Source organism: Gobius niger, assembly GCF_951799975.1.
Source record: "Gobius niger genome assembly, chromosome: 16".
Classification (NCBI taxonomy): domain Eukaryota; kingdom Metazoa; phylum Chordata; class Actinopteri; order Gobiiformes; family Gobiidae; genus Gobius; species Gobius niger.
The window spans coordinates 14,799,238-14,818,398 of record NC_136867.1 but is presented as its reverse complement, the minus strand read 5'-3'; the positions used below and the strand labels follow the sequence as shown (position 1 = coordinate 14,818,398).

At 41.3% G+C, this 19,161-nt stretch overlaps 1 protein-coding gene across 1 annotated transcript in view; it reads left to right on the top strand.

The window, feature by feature from the left end:
* alk (ALK receptor tyrosine kinase) overlaps positions 1–19,161 on the top strand; it is a 423,524-nt gene that overhangs the window by 215,737 nt on the left and 188,626 nt on the right. Inside the window, exons 2-3 of the mRNA XM_079573064.1 lie at positions 7,911–8,021; positions 17,277–17,429. Of these exons, the coding sequence (XP_079429190.1) occupies positions 7,911–8,021; positions 17,277–17,429 (264 nt within the window). The remainder of the gene's footprint in view (positions 1–7,910; positions 8,022–17,276; positions 17,430–19,161) is intronic.

Below are 19,161 nucleotides of genomic sequence, written 5' to 3'. Positions count from 1 at the left end.
AAAAGACCTACAATTTAAGACTTCGCCAGTCCCGATCAAAAGCTGAGTTTTGCTCCTTGCTCCTATACTATCACTGAACCGCTGTGTACTTGCAGCACATCCTATTGAGCCGCTGCATCCTTGTCTGGCTAATTGGCTGTCAGTCTGTCTGTGCAGTGTGATGTAAATGCTATTGTAGCCAGCAGCAGACTAACATGGCACTTACACAAGCTTTTTTTTTTTTTTTTTTTTAACCATCGGACTTCCTACGTGTCAGCGAGCTGTGTTGTTGCTTAGATACGGGGAAAAAAGAAGTCCAAGGATGCAGGAAATCAAAGTGAAAGTTTGAAATGACCCCTCCAACGTCTCCTGGGCCCTTCCATCAAATAGAGCAGATTGGAAATGTATTGCATATAGCATGGAAAATGCGCCGCCATGTATTTGGGAAATAGTTTAGAGAGGAATGGGCAAAACACTTAAATGATTTATAAGTGTGTTACATATTGCACACTGAAAAAAAATCAAATATACTGTATAGTCATGGCCTGACATTGCTTTTTTACGAAACCACTTTTGAACCACAGAAAGTAGAACGGAAAAGGGAGTAATGAATGAAAAAAATGAGCAGCACTACACTAGTTTTCATTCTGGATGCAGTACACAGACATTGTATTAACAGCTAGGGCCGGCACTAAATGTTCCCGTTTTCAAACCATGACAAAGGCAGCCAATTAGTTAACTGCGGTCAAAAATGCATTTTACCGAACATGAGGATGTGTGTATGAGCATGTTTCACACCTTTTAGGGGGCAAAGTGGCGCGGGAATGTTTACAACACCCAGCTTTCACTATTATTTTTATACTTCTGAGTTTTTGATCACTAAATCCCCCAAAAAAGTCCTTAATACGCTGCAGACGCCACACGACACCAGTCTCTTTTATTTCCTCGACAACTGTGTGTGGAAATTCGAAAAACATTGAAATGTTTTGGATAAATGTTGCTTTGAATTGACTTTCAACCATAAAGGCTTAAAAACAACAGTATATAGTCAACAATCTAAACTACAATCTTGAGTTTGATGTTGTTTGATGTAAAATGGATGAGAACGTCTTGGGCGAGTGCTACTGACACACACACACACACACACACACACACACACGGCATCTTATCTCTTTGCGCAGGAAGTTGCCTCAGCGCACTTCAGACCAACTACTGTAATTTCACCTTAATCACGATCATGTTGAAGTGGCCTTTGAAAGTCCCTCTTTGATGAATCATTCATCTGTGCGTGGAATCGAGCCCGCTCCTTCATTATAGCCACACCACGCCCGTCATCTCCTCGCGGCCGACGGAACGACCAGAAACATAATCAATGCTTCAGTCCGGCAACGCGGAATGCACAGTGACGCCTTTGATGATGTAAGGAAACAAACAGCCCGTCGTCATGGCCAGGAGCTCTGAAGATGGTGAAAGTAGAAAATAGATGGCGTTGTCTTCATTAGACTGTATTATGTTGGTTCAAAACTTTCAAAGCTCCGACGTGCTGATTCACTCGGGACTAGAATTTCCTTAGGAGGGCGAAGTTACACTATAAATATCGAGGAACTTGGCACAGAAACTCTATTTGTTGTTTGTTTTGTTTCCACAGGTAAGTCTAATAATACCATGCGAATAGGGCCTAATATTCTACTGTCCGCCAGGGTGTTCCTCACATTGTGTCTAAAGTAGCGTGATTACTCATGATGCTGTGTCGGAAATCACAAAATGGCAAGTCATTGACCAAATTAGCATCAATAGTAAACCTCTACATCCTCGCAAATGAGTGGGTGGAATGTTTCTGTGGTCTCTGCCATGGGATGAAAAAGGAGCAAATTGTCAGCTTTTTCACTAATTAAAGGGTAAAGCAATCATAATTAAAAGGTATGAAATAATTAAACTTCTTCTGATTTGTGTACAAATTGTCTCTGCTGCCTCGTGGAGCTGTCAGCGCAGAAAGAAAAGAAACATTGTAAACATTTGCATATGAGAGGCACGTTCATTACATGAATTAGTGCTTTAGTTGTTAGAGTGGCCATTTCTACGCTCAAGTTTGGCCCAACTTTCAACACGGCTTTCCAATTAGGTTTTGTTTGGGAGAAATGAAAGTCGGTGCTGTCTGGATGGCCAGAATGTGCGAAGATATGAAAACTGTAATTAAATGTGGGTTGTTTTGTGAAAGATCACTTCATCTAAGCATTTGTTGATTTATTTATTGGTTTATTTGGTCAGTGCATTTCACACGAAAAATGAGACACACATGCAGGACTCATGCATGAAAACACGCCACACCGGACTGCAGTCCCTCCCTCACTCTCTCTCAAACACACTCGCACTAATCCTTGACTATTGTACATGTTTTTTGTGTTTGGGGAAAGCAGAGTACTTGAAGGAAACATGCATAGTAGACATGGGGAGAACAACCGCCACACATCTGGGACCTTCTCGCTGTGCCACCGTGCCGCCTGTTGTACTGCACATGCCATAAATTCGTCTTAAGCAGTGCCATTTCATAAAATACTTGACTTTACGCCAATTCTAGATCAATAATAATCAGGAGGAAATTGGGTCTAAAATACTCCTAACGTGAACTTATGTCTGAAAATTGCAGATGACCCTGAGTCCCACCTTAAAGGAATAGGCCACCGTTTTTATATACTAAGATATGTTCTTACCTCAATTTAGTCGAGTTAATATATCCCCGTCTGGTCATTGTCCGCGCGCTCTGTCACGCAAACGGAGCACATACGCAGCCTCTCCCATATGTGACATAGCTCCGAAAAAGCTCACGATAGAAGCTACCAAGCTCTTCCACGTGTTCCCTATTTAAATAAAGTTACGTGAAGTGTTTTCATGCGAAGTATATTTACACAGAAATGTAACGTGTCGATTTTATAAGCAAATAAAAAGGGGGACTATATTGTGAGGCGTAATGATACGAGGAGCACAGCGTCCGCGTAGTAACTCCTAAAGACTTCCCCCGCTCACTTCCGTCAATAACCTTTAGGAGTTACTGCGCGGACGTTTTACTCCTCGTATCATTACGCCTCACAATATAGTCCCCCTTTTTATTTGCTTATAAAATCGACACGTTACATTTCTGTGTAAATATACTTCGCATGAAAACACTTCACGTAACTTTATTTAAATAGGGAACACGTGGAAGAGCTTGGTAGCTTCTATCGTGAGCTTTTTCGGAGCTATGTCACATATGGGAGAGGCTGCGTATGTGCTCCGTTTGCGTGACAGAGCGCGCGGACAATGACCAGACGGGGATATATTAACTCGACTAAAGTGAGGTAAGAACATATCTTAGTATATAAAAACGGTGGCCTATTCCTTTAAGAAGAGCACCAGTGTAGCACAGTTTGAGGACCACTGATCTGTAATCCTTTTGTGTGACTGTCTGAAACATCAGTCGCCATTACTTTTACTTTATTACGAACAAACACCCACATACATGCATGCACATATGGACACTGGAGACTAGTAAAATGTGTTGCCCCTATTACAGGGATTACAGTTTTTTTTTTTTTTTCCACAATAAAACAAAACAAAAAAACACTGTGCTTTAGAAAAAAAATGTCAAGAGTACTATTTATCAAGTTTATTTTCCACCACTGATTGTCTGTGACAGCGAGCAGAACTAATGGCTGACTGTTCACTTGGAAAGGTACCACCCCTGAGAAAACACTTTATTCCATTAAGATCCATCCTACGGCACTCAGGCAGAGAGAGATTATGCAACAACATACTGTAGTAAAGCGGCTTACACACTCCTCCAGCACTACAGCAGGAGGACAACCACAATTAAGACTATGTTTTTCATTTAAGTGCCATTTTAGCATAAACTAACTCCACCCCTATATTTAAAGTTGTATGGTTTTAGCAAAAAGAGGCTATGGTTCAAGGTGTTACTCATCTCAGGCCCACACCAGCTTTGGTAAAGAATTTCACCCATGTTGCTTAATGTTAAACATTGTTTTAGTGTTTCTGCTGGTTAACATGTGTCCATCCAACTTGGAAATACAGAAATGAGCTCTGGAATACGCACCAATCCACATTTTTATGGGCATGTCTAGTTCCATTCCTCTTGCAGTGTATATTAAAAGCTTCTTAACGGAGGCAAAAGGTCTTTTTTTTTAATAGCTGAGCAGAAAATTACAGTTTGAAAACTTTAACTACAATGAAACACACCTCGGAGTGCCTAATGCAGGTAGAAAAGCAGTTTAGTTACCGGTTCAAACTGTGTCCCTTCCCCTAATTTGCATCCTTAATAGTATTAGAATAGGTGTAAATTGCTTGCTTGCATAACCCGGTGTTCCCCAACGCTCCCCCGCCGTACTGTTGTAGTATGGCCCCGTGAAGGTCTTAATGAAAGTCAGTGCACTCAGTGGACATGAGGCCTGAGCTGATTGAAATCAATGCCGTCTTTTGTTGCCCGCTTGGAAAGAGAAAGCAGCCAATTCCAGTGCCCTGCCGCCTGACGTGGAGCTAGCCCAGTTTGACGAGCATTTAATGGCTTGTCACCGGCACGGGCAGGTAATCAATTTATTTAGGCAGTAATGTATGTATCCACGGGTAAATCTTTAATTAATGGGGAAAGCAAGGCGGACGATCGCATAGCACAAAGCACAAGAAAATGCATTTGTCCTTATTTAACACTTAATTAGCTCCAAAGTTTGTTGTGTAAGATAATATATTTGTGGAGTGCAAGTGCGTGACTGTTTTGTTAGGCGCGTTTATTTATCTAAAGGCTGCTTAGGACAATCTTTATTTTGCATCAGCCCCAGTGTATGCTATGGCTGTCCGGGCTTCAGATTCACTGTGCCTCCTCTCTTCATGGGTAATTGAGCTCATCTCTGGATCACTGCGCTATCCTAAAACAAAGCCCACAGGCAGCGCATACATCACACACTGCTGCTGTCCGCTCACAAGTGGTGCACTCCTGACTTTGCTGTTCTCAATTCATACAGCAAAGTCCCACATCTTAAAGCATTTTGTAGGTCATGGTAAGAAGAATTACTTAATAGCAGAGGCGCTGTGCTCAAGCTAAGCAAAAAGCAAAGGACTCCTTTGTTTGTAATCGATTCTGCGTGGCAATAATTAGGTTAGTGCCTAACTAAGTCTTGATTGAGGTTTACAGTACAACAAAATGAATTGGTTTGGTTAGTAGGTATGCAGATTTCAGAATCACAGGGAACATGAGCCTTCTAAATACAACAAAAAGAGATTAGGATCTCATTTTACAGCAAGAAGGTGTTGGAAAGCCACAACAAGACTCTTTTGTGGGAAATTTCCCCTGTGTTGGGATTTTCTCTGCAATCTTATAATCTGTATCGTATGAGGAGATACAGAGAACATCATTGTCTGTTGAGAATATATACCAAAACCGTACAACGGAAAAAAGTGCTGTGACTGAGTTTTCAAGTCAGATTTTTGTTTCTGTATCATACCTTCCCCAGGCTTAAAGACAAGGCAACTGGAGTTATGTTCATTGGACACATGCCAACGTTTCGTTCTCTTTCCGTAGTGCATTCTCAGGGAAGTTTTTCAAGACAATTGTGCCCAGAGGATACTGTTTAGCCGCGGTGGGTAAGACCGTCATGAAAAACTGCCACGCTGTCAGAACAGAGAGCAAAACATTTTAATATAACTACTGTGGGCCAGATCTTGTGGTTCATAGCGCAGGCTGTAGAGAAGACGAGTGCGCAGACGGGTGGCGCTCCTTGCAATCTTCAGTGTCATACCTGGCGCAAAAAGTGGGCAGGACAGGAGGGAGGGAAGGCGATGTTGTGGAAGGCGGTGGTTTGCGAGGGAGGGTTCTCCTGTAAACGCGTAACATGCATGATGCAGCGCGCAATGTTTAATAAAGAAAACAAATAAATAAAACTGTCCCTCCGCTGCTGCAGCCACTCGCTGCAGATCCAAGACGAGCGGGCGGGGACAGAGAGGCAGCAGCCTCGCGTTGGACACCGTTCGAATGCGCAAAGTTACGAAATGTACAGGATTGAATTGATCAGAAAATTGGCTGCGGAGGAGTTGCAGAGTTATGTAGCAGTTCCAAGAAAACTGTAGCGTATTGGAACATTTGCGCTACAGCTGCAGGATTCTTGGAGCGGCTAAATTGGGGGGGAAAATTTGCTATGCGCCCTGTAAAATGCGCTACACAAGGAGCATCATCAGGAGGTAAACACTGACACACAATGGTAACGATGTCACCTTAAAATGCAGATCAGACTTGGTGTGTGGCACTTAAGGCATGTGTGGTTTATTTATGGAAACTGTTGTTGTTTTGGTGTTACGGGTGTGCGCGTTGATCTACTGTATTAAAGTAAACCCGTGCGTAACTGACGCTCAAACAGACTTTTCAAGGCAATTTCACTGTTGTTTTCAATTTGACGTCGATTCTAAGGAAGACGACAAGGCAGCGCGATGTAAAGAGGAACATAATGTGAAGGTTGCCATAGAAGAGCAGCGCGAGGGCTGCTTGCAATGAACCACACCTCAGTCGGCCTCTTTTTCTTAAATAACGCCCTCTCCCTAGTGGTGCAGCCTTAAACGCAAAACCTGCGCCACATGCAAGATCGCGCGTGTACCACGTTGCGTTTAGAGTTGCGCACGGACTGCGCCAGTCACAAGATCTGGCCCTGTATGTGCTCTCTAAAGTCATGCCAGTGAGTTGTCATCACCGAAACTTCAATCAAAGTGAAGTTCTATCTCAAACAGAGATCCCTGCTTGGTGCTGTAAATTGATTTAAGGCTGTACATTTGTGACAATATATATAAAGACTTTCTGCGCAGGGAGGCCTGAGCTGACACATCTCAGCTGTGGGACTTGACAACTCATTATGCTTTAACCCGGCTAAGTGCTTGTGCACTTCACATAAAGAGACTACTCCAGTGAAGGTAATTCTGACACAGGCAGAGGTTAATTGGAGTCATAGAAGAAGAAAAAACAGATTGTTTGATCTTTGGAAAAAGAAATAACACCACTAGAAAATACTTTATTGCGTTAAAAGTCTGTTCTCACAAAGGCACTGCTGCTCTTCCTCAATCAGATTCCGTTCATCACTTGAACTTCATACATATTTCTGGTTACTTCAATGTTACTCCGTGTTTTACCTTGACTTATATCACTTAGATATTTCCTGTTCAAATATCTCCTTCGGAACCTCTCTTCACGGCAGTGCGTTGGCCCAATACTGAGCACTAATTACCAGTAAACTGAGAGAAGGCAGAGGAGACAGCATATGCATTTGACGAGAGCATGGAACTTGTTAGCTCGACTTCACACGCTGTTCATCCATGCGGTAATGAGCCTGCACTTTTGGAAGGTGAACACAAAGAGTCAAACAGAATCACACAAACTTGTCCTTGCCTAATTATACAGACTATTGATATCCAATAACCAACTCATATGGGTCCCCACACTCTTTAACTTTATGACTCGAGTGCGGAGTGTCACTGTGGAGCTTGTAGAGTCATTAATCCGTGACCCTTGACACTATTTAGCAGACATTTAAAAATCTTTATGGAATCAAAATGAATTTATTATACTGGGACCGAGTTTTATATTTTTCTCTCTTCTTGCCTCTGCCTGATAAAGCAACAACACCCTAAATTGGCCAAAATTGAAATATTACCATGCAGTCAATCAAGTATTGAGTGGCTATTTCTTGATGATTCGTTTTTTTATTACATTTATTTAATCAGTTGGACAGAATCACAGTGAGGCAGAGGAGAGAATAAATCCAGTAACTGCTTGTTTTGTGATCATGCTAATTGTTGCTACATGAAGGCAAAACGCTAGTGTCAAATGCACGCTGAATAGTTCGACAGTCGTGGCACCCAAGTCCGGCGGTTAATGAAAAGCCTCTGTCTGGTGTTTGCAGGTGATGCGCTGGCGGGGAAAGGTGCCGCAGGCGCTCCTAAAGGCTACTGGAACTTCTCGTGGGTGGCAGAGGACGACCTGAGCCTCCCCCTGGACGCGGTGCCAGCGCCAGGTGAGTCAGTCAGATCAGCCCCCGTGCTCAAACTGACAGGCACAGGGCTCAACGGACCAACTGCTTACAAGTGACCCTGACACATTGCCATGGGCTGGCTATCAAATGACATAACCATCTCTGGCCCCCGACGCAGGGGAGCCAGCGCTGTGACAGAAATGGTGTTCAGAGAGGGGCAAGTTGTGCATTATTTAGAGAAAGGGCAAATGAGTGCAAAAATGATTGATTGATTCCTTTACTCATGCATGGCATTCATAGGGATAGTAGAGATTTTTCAGCATCCTATTACTGGTCTCTGTGTAAGTTATGACTCAGAGTCCAGGCAGCTGTTCATGCAACCCTCTTGAGAAATGATAATAGATCAATAGACCAATTTATGACTAAGGTATTCATTCAAGATATTGCTAATGTAATGCACTATGAGGCTGTAAACTTCTTCAGTGTGCTTTGGCATGAAAGAACTGAACAGATGTGGATAAGTGTTCCTATTAAGTATAAAGAAGAAGGTAACTCAAGTGCCAACTCAAATCAAAGTCAATCAGTGAGAAACATAATATATTCATACTTTCAGATTCACTGTATTTTTGCCAAAATTGGTTGCATGCTCTGTATGCGCAGCAGATAATGATGCTTGGAACAAAAAACACCACATCTGGACACATGGAATAATGGCACAGTTTGATCAAAAATATTAAAGCTTAATTGCCTCAAATGCACTCGCCCCCAAAACTCCATCGGACAGCCCAAGGGCAAATGTAATAAGTATATTTTATAATGTATGTATGCCTTCTCCTCGGGTGGTAAAAGGGTTTTATGTCTGGGTAAAGGGACTTGGTGGCACATATTTCTCAACTTGTTAGGACCGAGTGTCAATTTTACAGGCTCTCGTATATCCACGGGGACATTTTGATGATTCTGAACTGGGATGATTTCTGCGGGAAAAGTTAAAAGAGCGCAAGCGTTTAGAGCGGGCGGTTTGGACGGGCTGAGGTCACAGCGTCAGGGAAGCGGCGAGCATTGGCTGTAGGCTGCAGTCGTACATCTCTGCGTCCCCCGAGCATCTGCTGTCTGCTGGCATTTATCACCCCCCACTAAAGCCAGCATGGGCACCAGCTGCAACCATGCTCACTGTGCATTCCCTCCAACCACAAGCTGTATGCATTAGCCGGGACCTGAAGGGTAAACTGTGTGAGCTTAACTGCAATAACTTGACTTCATCAGAGTAGGTGCTGCTGCTGCTGCTCTTTTTGACATGACTTCATGGTAGGGGAAACAAACACAATAAAGTCATGTTTATTATCCTCTCCATTTCAACAGTATGACTATTTATTTGCAGTGTCTCCTCGAAAGTTCAAAGGGTTCACTCAAATGCAATCACATAGCTTGAAGACACTGGTTATTTTTCTTGTCAACTATCCATTAGTTATTTCAGCTGAATATAGAAAGCTGGGATGTCAAATTTAAACTTATATACAGAAAAGCTATACTGCCTGCCAACATGACAGTTTTCTTCTAAAATCATTACCTGTCAAAGAAGCTTTTAAATGAACTTGTCAAAAAGGTACAAACATAACTCCCGTTCACAGAACTTACGCATTGATTTAAAATAAACCCTGCATTGATATTAATTGAGCCGTAAGAAGCTTTGAGGTCCGTAGGCGGTTTTCAACATGAACAGTTTTTCAACAACGGAGAAGAATATCACGGCAGCCTATACCAATTATATACGGTATAGGTTGTGTCACTCAGAGGTGAAGGAGCGCCTGTCATTAGTGCGTGAGTTCATTTCGATTTACTGACAGAGCCCACATGTTCCCCAGCTATTCATGTCAACCTCAAAATGTGAGCCGTGCTGGATATGCGCCTCAGTGACATCAACAAACTATTAAAGGGATATTTCGGGATTTTTGACAAATAGGGCCTCATTTCCTAGTTGTCCTGAGTGTTGTTGATTTCTGGAGAATTTTTTTTTTTTTAATTCATGCAGTCCTTATATTTGAAGAGTTTAGTGGTGCTAGGCTAGTGCTAAGTTAGCGCATGTCTATGGTAACTAGTAGCCTGCATTAAAAACAGTCTCACCCAAGCACAGTGCACCTGAGGAAAATCACTTACAACACCAGACTACCCATATAAATGTCTGTGTTGACTGAATAATTTTTGAAATATAATTATTTTGCATTTAAAATAACTTATATTTGAGCAGCATCAGCTTCCTGGTTGTAAGCTACGCAGTGGCGGAGTGATCTGCTAGGTTACCGGAGCTACAGTAGTTTGTTTACCTGTGGTCGGCATTACTACACATGGAATTCACAAAGAAGCTTTCTACAAATCAGATATGGCAACGTTTGGAGGACTACCTGATGATTTTGAAGAGATTTTTAATGCAGGCTACTAGTTACCATAGATATGCGCTAGCCTAGCATTAGCCTAGAACCACTAAACACTTCAAATATAAGGACTGCATGAATAAAAATATATGTGTATATACAGTATGTGACCCATCACGAGAATGGGGGACACAACTCGTTTTGGGGCATTTTGAGTGGGACATAGCTTGTGAAAGTGTAATCTCCAAAGTTTCCAACAATGTGTAACACAAGGAAATCTGATCATATGTGGAGAAGATGTGGCAAGTTGAATTTAGGAACAGGAAATATGTCAAAGAGAGGAATCGGCCTCTAAACTTTTGGGCTGTTCTCATCTCTCTCTGAGTGACAATAGGGCTCATTTACATCTCATTTAGGTTTGAACCTTAAAGTTTATGCTTTTAAAAATACCACTACTGCTAGCTTAAACATGTAGAGGCTTCTTCATGACTTCAACTGAACGATTCTGCAAAAAAGCGAAAATCAATAAAAAAAATAAAAAAACGTCTTTTGTGTTTTTCTCGAAACTTTGCCGGCTTGTGTACCTCGTTCTCGTGACGGGTCACATATCTCCAGAAATCAACAATACTCTGGATCACTAGGAAATGAGGCCCTTTGTCAAAAATCCTGATATATCCCTTTAACAATATTAGATTTTGGCGTTGTCACGTAGTGTTAGGAACACCAAAAGCTAATCAGATGATATCAATGGTAGCTTGAGAAGATAAACAATCTTGCAACAGTGCTTTGTGTGTTACAAAGTACATTCTTATCTCTATGTATTTCAATTAATGCGACCACTCAATTTGGATGTTTTTGTGAGCGCTGCTGCCTCTCTGCGCCCTTCACATTATTGCCTTTTCTCTCAGGAATAAAGCATTAGTCTCATCTATGGCAAACGTTTTGGAGCACCCCTGCACCACCGCCGCCACCGCCACGCACGCCTTATACCCCTTTGTTGCAGATTGATGTGTCCCGTGTGCGTGTGTGCCAGCTGAAAACATGGGCCCTCAGATGGATGGGATCCACTTGAGGAATTGCCGTGCGCCACAATAGAACATCTGCCTCCCTCCGCTGCAAGTGCTGTTCCTGTGTAATGAGGCTCAGTGGTGGAATAAAACACATTTGCAAAAAGCGTGAGGGAACCTGAGACGAAGCAGCAGTGAGACTATTTAAATATGGCGTCCTCCAGGTGTCAACCCCCACCAGGCTTTCATTTGTACTGTAGGTGGGGGAACACACGGTTAAAATAATTACTCTAGTTAGATTACCAATTACATTAGCAGGGTTTGTGAATAACGGTTTAAGGTGTGAGATTTATCAGGCAGAAAGGACAAAACTGTGTGTGGTCAGATCAGTCGTTCTCAACTGGTGGCATGTGGACCTTCAATACTAAGCCATTCATCTTATTTTATAATAAATATACCTTGCAAGTTCACTTGTTTTTTTTAAAAAACATCAAAATCAACTACTATTTTTGGCAAAAACCCATAAGGCGCACTTGAAAAGGACCCTGTTTTTAGGTCCTGACCCACCGGTGGAAAAGCATTGGGCTAGACAACTATGTGAAATGCACCATTCAGATAATGCAAATGGGGAGTATACTGTAGTAGTGCATCATCTAATATTCAAGAGATTCTGGCCACCACATAATAGTATGTACTGAAAGCTTAGAGAGCCAGCTCTATTCTTGCCCTCCACACTGCAAAACACCTCTCCTTTCGCCCAGATGATGAAACCACAAGCTTGTGAAATATAGCAGACATTCCCTCTCAAATATCCTTCATCTTTCAGAGCAAACGTTAGAAACTCTATCCTGGTTTCAAGTTTGCACTTACTTTTGCTGCCATGTTTGTTTTGCTATCTGATACAGTCATGTATTCCTAACGCTGGTCAAACCACCTCAGTTCTGCCTTTTGGAATTTGAGGGTCTGAGACAAGACACAAGACTAACATCTAGGGATGGGTCCATCCGGACCGATAAGCTCCAGCCTCGGTCTTCTTAACGGGGCCATTGTGATGACGCATTAACCACATGCCCTCAAATAAGCACTAAAAAAAAGTCTCTCTGCTCTAAGCGATGCATTCGCTGCATTGGATCCGTTCATCGCTGCACGAGAGTGCACGTGTCGGTCGGATCATGCCCGTGCTGTGCCTCCCATGCAGTCGTGTGCGCGGCCACAGCGGGACAGGTGCGCGTGGGAATGACGCGTGGTGTTGTTAAACATTCAAAACTTGATTCTTCTCTCAGATAACCCCCGAGCTGCTGCCACTAACCTGCTGTAAAAAGTAATGACTTTAGAACAAACAGACGAGCCACGTGCACTTTTCTTCTTTCACAAATGCCTGAACTCCACAAACAGCGCACATGGTGGCGTGTACGTGCACACGTGTGAGTGTACGTCAGTGCAAGGTGTTGACCCACTGGACACAAGCTGAGAGTGGCAGAAAACAGGCTCTAGTTTATTATTATTTTATTTCTAAGTTTTAATTCAGGCTCAGTCCCAGAGCTACAGTCAAATCTAGCCAACAGCCTGTGATTAACAAAACACGTATGAGACTTAATCCTTCATTTCCTAAATAATAATAATGATAATTAAAAAAAGAAAAAAAATATTTTAACTCCCATATATTAAGTGCATGTGCTAATTGAAAAGTAAATGTGTAATAAAAAGTGTAATAAAAAATAAATATAGGCTAAGGCTGTAGAAGCTGCTTTACTGTAGCCTCTTTCTAACCTTTTCTTTTCCTTTCAAAGTATCGATAAGAGTACCGCTAAAGTACCGGATCAATAAGGAGTATCGATAAGAGTAGTTGTATCGATAAATCCTTAACGATGCCCATCCCTACAAACATCCTAGTAAAGCATGCCTACACTACCTACAAGGACAGACGGAACAGAATGTGCCTAAAATAAATGGTCATATTTATATAGCGCTTTTCTATCTTCATTAGGCACGCAAAGCGCTTTACACCAAGGAAACACTGACCCATTCACTCACCACTGTCAGACACTGGAGGCAAGGTGGGTGAAGTGTCTTGCCCAAGGACCCAATGACAGTGTGCACCTGCGGGATTCGAACCGTCAACCCTCGAGGCGCATGACGACCCGCCCTACATAAAGCAATGACTGTAACGCCGTTCCAAAAAAAATGTATAAATCACACTGAAGAAAGACAAAAATAGCACTTTCCCTGGGCAGAATTTAGCAGATCAATGCAGTCTCTTCTCTGCTCAAAGTAAAACATCTTTGTTATGGTTCAGACGCACAAAAGCAAAAAAAAATGATTCCACCGTGTCAAATGAAAAATACTGCTACAACAAAGGCTGCGGGATGTTATTGACTGAAAAGATTGAAAAACTCTTTTAATGATTTGCAACACACTATAAGGCAGAGGAGAATTTGAAGTTTTTCATTATGTTGTGGGGTTGTGGGGATGCTGCTGCTGCTGCTGCTGCTGCTGCTGTGAAGATTTTCTGTTGACCCCCTGCCAGCAAGTTTGCTTTGTGTTTCTGAAGATGGATTTTGAGGATGGGGTTACGGAGCAAGTTCAAGTGGAATTGGAAATTTGACATTTGAGCTTGATCCTGTGAAAAGATAGTGACACACACAGGACAACCAAGAAAATCAGGTCAAACGTCAGTCAATTAGAATGTTTCTTTGCATAATACACATTTTGACATATTGTGTGGGAGGAATGCACACATAACTATAATTAAAGTTGACACAATAAATGTTTTTTATTGTGTTTCAATATAACTTTAACTCTTAAAGTTAAGGAACCAGTGGTGCCTAAACTAACAATAACTTTCTTGGATCAAAGAAATTGCAGAAAAGTATTTTTGCATTTTGTAGTTTTAGGCAATGATAAATGTGGGGTTGAAGATTATGGTAAGAACATTGAACATACCCAGCCATACAGTCGCAAAACCCTAACCCAAAGATAAAAATATAAACATTCATAAACATAATTTAGTGACTGCTAAAGTCACTGCAATTACACTACACATGTATCTGATAAGCTACGAAGCACTACTGAAAACTTCAGTCAAACACAGAGTCAGATAAATGGCCCCTCACTGACCTTGTGGAAAGTAAGTGCAGTGGAATCGACCAGCAGGTATTGCTTGGAGTAATGAATAAGGCTGAAAGGTCAAAGGCCATCTGCCATACTCTTCCCAGATAAAGCGACGCCTGTCGTGGCAGGCGCAGGTAGCATTCGCATCAATTACTCACAATATAGATGCTGAAATTTTCCAAGAATTGACTGACATTTGTTCATTGGAAAGCACTTAGGTAATGTGTGTTGATGCAACCTTGCTAAAACAACTCCCACTTGCTTGTAAGTTCATAGTCATTAACTTCTGCAAGATATTGATTCTGAGTAAAAGTAATAAAGCATACACCAATGTTAATTACAGTCACAGGTCAATTAAAATGTTCCCAATTTTGGGGTATTTAAAAAAATAATTAGAATGTGTGCGAGTCTGAAATTAATAAGATCACAAGATCATAGAATCTTTTGAGAAGAATGCAGTTGGCTTTTTATAAGCAAATAGCGTTTTAGAATTGCCAAGGTTAAAGTGTTAAAGGGCGGTTAGTATTGAAAATGTACTTTGTATTTCTTTTTTGCATGTTACAATGTTGCTTCCTCGTGAAAAACATACCTGGAGTTGTGCTGTGAAGCATTGTGGATGTTCCTTTTGTTTAGCTTCTGTTTACGGCCCTACGTAATCTCACCAAGAGGCAGAGGGCTTTTTGAATGATGAATAAGGGAGACTTTGCAAAAGAATGAATAAGGGAGACTTTGCATAAGATCAATATAAACTTTTCTAACCAGCAAAGTGTAAGATAGGGATCAAGGTGTGTTTGAAATTATTACTAAATAACAAAAAAAAAAGCTACTTACGTCTTCTTTCAGTTGGCAGATTTATTTTACAAAATAATCATCATTTTGAGAGATCAATGCTGATCAAATTATAATCATTATTATTTTAAAAACATTATTTTATTTACAAAACGCTAAAGAACTTAAAGTATCTTACTGACACTATGTAAGATGTTTTCGAAAGTTTAATGTTTTGTTTTTTTAATTAAATATACTTGGACTTTTCCCTTTCCATTCAATTGCTCCAGACTGTTTTTGTACTTTTCTCATCGACCAGGTTAGCTTGCCCTCAGTGCCCTTGGTGGCTTTAGCCAATGTACAATTTATCTCAAGGGATTTTCCATTTGGTCTCACTCCAAACTCACTGTCCTGAACAGGTCACTCTTAAAGCAACAACGAGGACTCACGCGTCATCAACACACACAATATTTGACTGGAGTTAAATGGCGATAAACAGGAAATACGTAGAATGTGTGCAGGTGCAAGTTTATTCCTCAGAGGCAGAAGTCATTTGAAAGTGGCCAGGGGCAGACAGTGATTTACCAAGCCCCGGGGACGCGAGAGTGAGAGTCCTGTCGATGGGACGCTGAGCACAGATGGAGCACAAAGACGCAAAGGGCAACAGTTGGAGGTCCTTACAGCAGCACGGAAGAACAACTTTTAACTAACAAGAGTCTAACACTGAACCTGCAAAAGGACAGAAAAAAATATTTGAATTACATGTCATATTAGAGTGTACACACAATGAGATATTGTTTTTTTTAGATAATTATCTGCCGAAGTATTATTGCAGTTATCCATCTATCATCGTTGCTGCTCCTGTTTCAGTCTAAAAGCACAAAGAGCATCTTTAACCTTGGTGCCTTCTTAAAGGGGGTTCTCCACTGTATCAGTGAAGTGTGTTGTTTTTAGTTTATGCTCTATACCATGTGTATGGAGAAGATCAAAATATGAAATGAAATGAAATGAAAATGAAACTGTTTGGGGCAGCAGTTAGTGGTTTTGTCTTATATTGTATTAACATGGGAAAGAAAAAACAAAAATGAACAGATATATGGCACATATCTGATTAGTTAAAACCACGGCAAGGTATTTGAAATGTATGTTTTGCTTGTATTCATAAATTATTTGAGTGAATAAATTAAATGTTCAACTTTTATTATTATTATTAACAGAGGTTGACCGATATATCGGTCCAATGTTTGGCCACTAAAAGGCCAAAAGAAATGGAGACATCCTGTTTTTGAATTGGAAAACTTTATTTATTTATTTTTTTCTTTTTTTTTCTTTTATTGCATTCATTATGTCTTCTTGAGTAATAATCTTTAGTTTTTTGGTTTCTTTTTGAAAGACATTAGGTAGAAACAAACAAAGCTGTTCAAATAGGTATTTGAACAGCTTTGTTTGTTTCTACCTAGTGTCTTTCAAAAAGAAACCAAAAAAACTAAAGGAAAACCTTAGAATGAGTCCTCCTGACACTGTGCCAAAGTAGGTGCCAGTCTGTAATTGCGTGACCCAAACAAAAGCATGTGTTCACCCCCACTCCCCCACCACCCCTCTCCCTTGCCCTCGGAGTCTGGTTGGAGGAGAAACATTTTTCTACAAAACATTGTCCTGCCCACTTATTGCACCAGGACTGAAAGTGTGCTCTTACAAAGGGGCACTGCATTTAGAAACACTCGGGCTCGGGCCCTTACTGTTCTTTAGTTTTGGAATCTTGTCATTTAAGTGTGCTCCCTCTGAAGTATCTATTAAAACCCCTCTAATAAAACGCCCCGTGCCGTCACTATTCAATAAATGTTGCTGTTTAGAAGCAAACACGGAATTATAGACGAGACATTTATTAATATCACCCAAAAATATCGGCCAAGAATATCGGCATCGGCCAATCAAAATATACAAAAATATGAGTCGACCTCTAATAATTAAATATGTTTTATCCTTATGACTGCTGTGAATCCCAGGGACCTCATTTATAACGGTGCTATTGTCTCTCCCAGGTTCACATTGCCCCGGCACCAGGGGGGCCTGTGAGGCGCTGCAGGACACAACCCCAGAGTACACTTGGACCATCGTAGCAGCTGCTGACCGACCTGACAAAGCACACAAAAAGTCAGGAAGTCCACAGGGCTGGGAGGAAGGTAAGAGCCAAGGTATCCCATTCTCTCTTCGAGGGGAATTTCATTTTACAACAAACTTTATCACGCTGTCGTCATGAGGTCTTCATCACCCATGACGACCAAGTTTGTTTGTTGTTTCTAAGTCTGTGTGTGTGCGTGAGCCAATAAGTCGTAACATTATGCCGCAGTCGATATTTTTGGTTCCAACATACTGTTCTTGGCTACAGTGAACAACGTTTCTGTACATTTGGATGTTTAGTTGCTAATTATATCTTAAGTATAGTCCAGGGAAGGAACACACCAGCAATTCATGTTCAGAAAACCAATTGGCCCATGAAGTGGAGTCGAGTTCCTTAAGGTCAAACGATTTTTGCTGGTTCTAGTATATGGACTTGCATATTCGTCAGGTCATGCTATTGCCTGATTTCAGTGCATTTCTCACAGTCGGCGAATCCGTATAATTTTTCTAAGAGGTTCTGAATATAGATTAGCAAATCGGTGTCCCACACCGTCATGTCCAACCTTATCTTCCATACCCTGCAGCGTCATTCATTTCAATAGCAGCGAGATGAGAAAACTGTGTATGTCTGATCTCCCGGGGTGATGGGCAAATGGAGCCAGACAGAAGGGTCTCTTTATTTCCTTAAATGTTTTCGCCCGATCATGAGCCGCCAGTCCGACGCCAAATAGACTGCAGACAGAAAATGAAAAGGTGAAGTGTATTGACTGGGGGTGAGCGGCGGATTGAGTGGACTAAACAAGGAAGTCCATAGACGGGATGTGCCACAACAGGAAAGCACTGCACCGAATAAAAAGTATATCTTGAGAATATATATTGAGAGCTGTCGAGTTGTGTTAAGCTGTCAGTGAATAGGGCATTTTCTTTTCTATCAATAGTCTTAGTCCAGAGGGGATCCTTTCGTACATATTTACAGTGGTAGGGGAAACTCGAACACCCAGAGCACACCAACGCACACATGAGGAGAACATGCAAACTCCACACAGAACGTCTGGTCCCGGGAATCAAACCAGGGACATTCTTGTTGTGTGGCAAAAGCACTAACTGTTGCAGTACCATACTAGAAATTGCTGTTTCTTCTTAGATGCTATCCTTTAAATGCAGACATGTTACAGTTATGTGCTTGTTAGTCGTAGAATGAAGAAGCTACTTGAATATATTCGTGCATTACCATGTTGAAGGTCTCGGTTAACCACAATGCATTTGATGAGCTTTGGAATCATTGAACACAGCAGGTGTCAGCTTTTGCAACACCCCTGGGGACCTCAGCTTGAGAACTACACTCAACCTTCTTGGGTCTGTCCTTGAGATCTTATTTTCTTCTGCTGTGCAAATAAAACCTTACACAAAACGTCAATTCCAAGTCTGATTTCTGTTTGTAAAGATTTAATCTTTCTGTGTGTGCCTTCTTTATTTGGCATAAAAGGAAATATTCACTATAACACTTCATTCATGATAGCAATTTTCACCATCTGGTGTCTGCTTGCACAGACTGTATTGTGTACACAGCACAAAAACCTGAGTGAAAAAAGCCTAAACTGTGCAGTTTCCAAATTGTAGCATAGTTACCGTGGTTTCTTCATTGTTGTGTGGGGCTTGTATATGGCTGCTGTGTATTGTCCGCAGACATAATTATAAGAAGAATTATAGTTTTACTTTTTTTTTCCTTTAACCTATCTATTAAGTATCAAATAATAAAACACTCTTGATACAATTCCACTTTATGCCCTGTATGTGAGTGTCTAT